The 6,000-nt window shown below is 46.6% G+C and overlaps 1 protein-coding gene across 4 annotated transcripts in view; it reads left to right on the top strand.

Annotated features, from left to right (window-relative positions):
- Positions 1 to 1,607, top strand: part of tpcn2 (two pore segment channel 2) — a 63,911-nt gene extending 62,304 nt beyond the window's left edge. For all 4 annotated transcript variants that reach the window (XM_052063909.1, XM_052063910.1, XM_052063908.1 and 1 more), the window contains 2 exons: positions 460 to 551; positions 639 to 1,607. In XM_052063909.1, coding sequence (XP_051919869.1) covers positions 460 to 551; positions 639 to 726 — 180 coding nt within the window. In that variant the 3' untranslated portion in view covers positions 727 to 1,607. The remainder of the gene's footprint in view (positions 1 to 459; positions 552 to 638) is intronic.
- Positions 1,608 to 6,000: the final 4,393 nt, after the last annotated feature.

Raw genomic sequence — 6,000 nt, forward strand, 5'->3', positions numbered from 1 at the left:
AGAAACTTAGGAGAGAATGTCATCCAACAATTGTGAAGTGGAATCAGACCAGAGGTGGATGCTGTCAAGGAGTGGAAGCTCAATTTCGGCCTACATCACAAAATGTGTCCGCTTATTTATACGTGAAATTCTCCGTTCCTTTTCAAGAAAATGATCCCTGACCCTGTGGTGATATACTGTAAGTCAGTCTGCTAACACAAGCAACTACAATAAAACCCACCAGAAATAAAAGATTAATTTGTCACTAGTCATTTTCAAAAAGAGAGAGCATCGCTAACATGATTAGAAGAAGTCTCCAGTTCAACTCAGAACCGAAAGAGATTTGAAAAATGCTCCCACGGATACCTACACCAAAAGCGAAATGAACCAATCAGTGATTGGTTCATTTCGCTGTCAATCAAAAAGAAATTCAGCCTCAGTCGGATCATCCTGAAATATTTGTTCTTTGTTCGACAACAGAACTTCACCTACAAGTGGGATCGCAGTCACAGCTGCTCTGTTACAGACGTGGAGAGGATTCGATATGAAACACCTGTTCAACTCATGTTCAAGTATGTTTACATTCTGATCGTCATGAGTTAATTTCGGTTGTTTTTCGAGCTGACCCAAAACTTTGTGCATCTCATCTCCATTTCTAGGGAGCAAGTCAAGGAGCCAACAGAAGAAGAATTGCTTTGCCAGCTACAACAGCACCGCCATCTACACTTACACTGGGGACACACATGAAACAAACAGTACATACACAACAAGTACATGCGAAGTTCTGGTATTGTTGAGAGTCGTGTCGCAATTCTTAAAAAAACATTCTTATTATTGTATGCCAGTAGAAAATGTTGATCCACAATGTTTTGGAGAATCTGAATGTGTGTTTTTTTTTTTTAATTATGCTAAGCTCCGAAAAATGACCAAAACAATAAAACATAACTTCATCCCCAAGAGCAAAATTCATAGGGCATTAAAAATGATTGAGTTAAAAATGAATTTGCTGTCAAGGTAGGAGTGGATGAATGATTGACTTGTCTCAGTGATATTCGACACTGGTCAAAGGAGATGAGTGATTTACTTGTCAGTGATATTCGACACTGGTCAAAGGAGTTGCACAAAAAACAGATCATCTCATTCCGAAATAAAGTGAAAAAGTGTACAAAGTATTTTCTTTGACATTGCTTCGATTTTCCAAATATTTGCAGCAACCTATTTTACATACTGTATTTATGAAATGTGCACTTTTATTAGTGAGAATTTTGGCAGTGATTGATGGTGTGGATGTAGGTGTAAATGCATGTTTGTTTCTATATGTGCCCTGCAACTGGCTGGCGACTAGTTCATGGTGTTGTCCACCTTCTGCCCGAAATCAGCTGAGATAGGTTCCAGAAACACCCCCGCACCCCCTGTAAAGGAAAAACAGCATTGAAAGGGATGACTTTTTTGGAAGAATGTTATTGGTGTTTCAACTGCTAGTTGTGAAAGAACTGTCTAAATAAATAACTCAAAATGTGTTTGAAATAAAGAGAAATTGTCTTACCCTACGATGAGAGATTTCAGTGTCAAGACTGTTTTTAACTCTTTTATTCCCCATTTACGAATAAACATGTCGTGAAAAACCACTACGGCTGCCTACCAATCATGTATTTTTTCATCCTTTCTGTTTTTTTATGACATTGTGTGCAGAAGGATCTGAGGTAGCGCCTGACTCAGGATCAGGCTTGGCTACATTGTAAATCATTTCACATTTGTCCAGCATGTGGGAGGGGTGCAAGGGATCAGCCAGTATTAATCATTCACAGCTACAAATTTGTTTCATCTTCATTTATATGGCGCTTTCAGAACAGCTTCTGTTGTCACAAAGCGCTTTACAAAACAGTGAACGTAAAACAACAAAATAAATAAAATAAGATAACACATGAGATCAAACATCGACGGTGATCAATGCAATCTCAGTCACTTCTCCTGTGTACACTTTGTTGTTTGAAGCAGTTCTCGATGAAAGATGGGAGACTCAAACTCCTTTCACCAGTGGATTAGAGACGTCATGCTCAGAATGTGCACACGTCTGCCACAAGCTAAGTTTGAAAGTAAACGAGAAGCTGTAGCGTCCATTGACAAAAAAAAAAGAGTGGTTCTCTTCTCCTGTCCATGTAAATCCATTTCAATTCCAAATGGCGACTCTCAGTTCCAAACATGCATCAAATGCTCCTCTCTCCTTATCTTCAGCTCCACAAGTCATCCATCCAACCGCACCAGTGGAGACATCTCTGCTAACAAAATGGGGCTGTAAAAAATGCTGCCCGTTACAACAACAAAAAAACCAAAGCTCTGACTGCTGCCAACTAAGATTAAGATTAAGATATCCTTTATTTGTCCCGCAATGGGGAAATTACAATCAGAATTCAGAAAGGAAAAACGCTGGGTAGGGAGAGGGAAAAAAACCACGCTCGAACTATCCTCTATATCCTATATAATTTATGTCCAAGATAAAAAAAGACCCTAGCACATGAATAAGCATATGACAGTTACAACAAGTCACAAGACATAACATGTATAAGGGGGAGGATGAATGAGAAGTGGGGGGTGGGGGGGTAACCGCGACGCGGCCGAACAATGACCAGCTGCACAGTTCGCCGTTGCGCTATGCATTATCGAACCACGTCACGGGGGGAAAAGAATCGGAGCGATGAAGACGGTGATAACAAGGATGTGTATGCGCGTGTGCTTGTCCAGTCGTGTATGTGTATGCGTGTACAGGTCATAGCTGCTTCGTCGAGGTCTGCTCATCATGAAGACAGTCCCGGCTTATCAGTCCATGGCCGAGAAGGAGAGGGGGTGCTGGTGGGGGCCCTAGACTCCATGCGTATGTCCATTCAGGGGAAAGGCCAGATAGCGTTGTTTGTTTTGGAAAGACGGCCGCCAACAATTCCAGACAGCCTTGAGTCCTTGGTCTGTATCTCTCACTGGCGCCAATCATTCAGATCCGAAAAATTCTTTCGCAGCGTGAATTCCAACGTCTCCATGGTATTTTCAATGGCGCGGAGTCGCTCCAAAAACTGCAAAGTCGGAAAAGTCGCAACAATATTGCGGTTGAGCTCAGTCACCGCTTGAGTCTGAGTGTTGGACATTCGCCCCAAGCCATCCAGAGGAACCGGCAGCTTCTTCACTTCCAATAGAGCCGCTCCCGTCGGTTGAATTTTGCGATAGAACAGCAAGCTGCCAACATCAAACACCAGCATACCTGTTATCAAAAGGCCAATGATGTAGATGTCTTCCACATCCTCCACGGACAGTACTGTCAGGCACACCGGTCCCCACTTTCTCCATGGATCAAGGGCGTATCCGGCAGCAAGTGTCCCCGGAGGACAAGCAGGCCCCCCACTGCCCGCTCTTTCCGTCAAAAAAATGTTGTCGATTACATAGAGAGACCAGCCAACTAATTCCATGGTTAGTTCTTCGGATGAAAACACGGTAGGAGGCTAGGAAAAAGTTAGACAAAGACAGTACAAAGACTAAGTGGCGAGCAGGGAAAAAAAGGTGGGAGGGCAGGGGAGCTGTGCAGAAAGCGTCCGCCTTCGTCGAGAGCCAAGCAGAAAAGGACGCCATCTTGGATTACATTGGTTGTGACCATCACAGCTCTTCCAAATGTCACAATCTCAATAAAATATGTCCTACCAGAAAAAGCCAGGCAGTAGGTGGGGGACACCCTGAACCGGTTGACGGCTAATCGCACGGCACACAGAAATGAAGAACCATTCACGCTCACACTCACACCTGTGGTGTAATTGTGTACAGCATGACGATAGAGTCGCTGGACGACTACGTCATGAGTGTGCGCCGAGAGCGGGAGACGAGAGAGTGATTAGAGAGAGTATACACGTTTCGGAAAAGCTCAATAAAGTTACCCACGTTAACACGACAGCTGGACTCACGTGTGCCTGACTTGATAACACGACATGGTGTCAGAAGTCCTGTGGTTGGCGTGGAGTGCGTGAGGAGGATCTTTGTACACGGCGGTGAAGGGCAAAAGGCGAAATGAGCGACGGAGGGGAAGGAACCTCGGCGCGGGCGGATGGAGCCACGGCGTTAGGTGCACAGCGGGCTGCGGGACCGGTCGTCACCGCGGGGCCGTGCGCCACGTTCAACATCCAGCCGCCGGAGCCCTTTGACTTCTCAAAGCTGCAGGAGTGGGACAAATGGATCCGGAGATTTGAAAGATTTCGACTGGCAAGTAACCTGAATGCTAGTTCCGAAGAAAATCAGGTGAACGCATTGATTTACTGCATGGGTGACGAGGCTGATGATATCCTACGCAGGCTGGATCTGTCCGAGGTTCAACGGCGCACATACAAAGAAGTGCGCGGGGCACTCCAAAACTTCTTCGTTGTCAAGAAGAATGTCATCTTCGAGCGGGCTGTATTCAACATGCGCCGTCAGAAAGAAGGGGAGAGTGTGGATTCGTTCGTCACTGCACTATATGCGCTGGCGGAGCAGCTGTAGCTACGGGGCGCTACGCAATGAACTGATCAGAGACAGAATTGTCGTCGGACTACGAGACAGTGGATTGTCTGAACGCATGCAGTTGGACGCGGATTTAACCCTCGAAAAGGCCATAAGAATTGCACGGCAAAGCGAGGAGGTGAAGAAGCAGCAGTCTCATCTGCGAGGGGACACCAACTCAGAGGCAAGTGGCGCTGAATCTGTTGACAGAGTGTTCAAGAGCAATGTAAGGTATGCTAAAAACACACCAACCTGTGCTAATAGCCAGACAAACAAGTCCCAAAGTTCTCGTTACAATAAGGAAAGGGGTGCACAGTCTGTGTGTCAGAAATGCGGCAGCTCTCCATCCCATCCAAAATGTGATTGTCCCGCTCACGAGGCAAAATGTCATGCTTGCGGAAAGAAAGGACATTTTAAGCGTGAGTGCAAGTCTAAATCTGCGCACGAAGTTACAGAGGACGAAGAAGATGAGGACGAGGAGGGGTTCCTCCTTGACAGTGTTATGACAGACCGTGACCCGTGGATGGTCAAAATTGACATCAATCAGCGTGGTGTGATGTTCAAAATTGACACGGGCGCTGATGTCACCGTTCTGCCACACACAGTTTTCAGGGGCACGTACAAAAACAATCTTCCTAAACTCAGAAAGGCAACAAAACGACTCCTGGGACCAGGGAGGAGCCCGCTTGAGGTCGTGGGCGTCGCCAGGCTGCTGCTGAGGAAAGGTGATAGGGAGGTGATGGAGGATGTGTACATCGCTCGTCAAGTGCATACTGCCCTGCTGGGGAGATCTGCGAGCTGCAGGTTGGGGCTCGTCGCACGCCTAGGCAGCGTCTCTATAGAGACACTAAAGGAGAATTACCCCAAAATATGCACTGGGCTCGGAGTGATGCGGCGGCCGTACAACATCAAGCTGAAACCTGGGGCTGAACCTTTCTCGTTAAAAACACCAAGGAGGATTCCATTGCCGTTACTGGACAAAGTCAAGCAAGAGCTATCCCGCATCGAACGACTCGGGGTAATATGCAGAATCGAGGAGCCAACAGACTGGTGTGCTGGCATCGTGGTGGTGCCCAAGAAATCAGGTGCTGTACGTATCTGTGTAGATCTCACCAAACTCAACGAGTCAGTGTGCAGAGAAAAGTATATCCTGCCGTCAGTGGAGGAAACACTGGGCATGCTGGCTGGAGCCCGGATTTTTAGCAAGCTGGATGCAAAAATGGGGTTTTGGCAAATACCCCTAACACCCCATTCGGAGAAGCTGACAACTTTTATCACACCCTTTGGGCGTTATTACTTCAAACGGCTACCTTTCGGGATAGCCTCAGCCCCCGAACACTTTCAGAACCGAATGGCAACAGAGGTTACAGAAGGGCTGGAAGGTGTTGTTTGCCACATGGACGATGTGCTGATATGGGGCCGAACACAGGAGGAGCACGATGCCCGCCTGCATGCTACTTTGGAGAGGATCCAGGAGGCAGGCATCACGCTCAATGTCAAAAAGTGTGAGCT

The sequence above is a fragment of the Hippocampus zosterae genome, chromosome 4 (genome assembly GCF_025434085.1).
Source record: "Hippocampus zosterae strain Florida chromosome 4, ASM2543408v3, whole genome shotgun sequence".
NCBI lineage: Eukaryota > Metazoa > Chordata > Actinopteri > Syngnathiformes > Syngnathidae > Hippocampus > Hippocampus zosterae.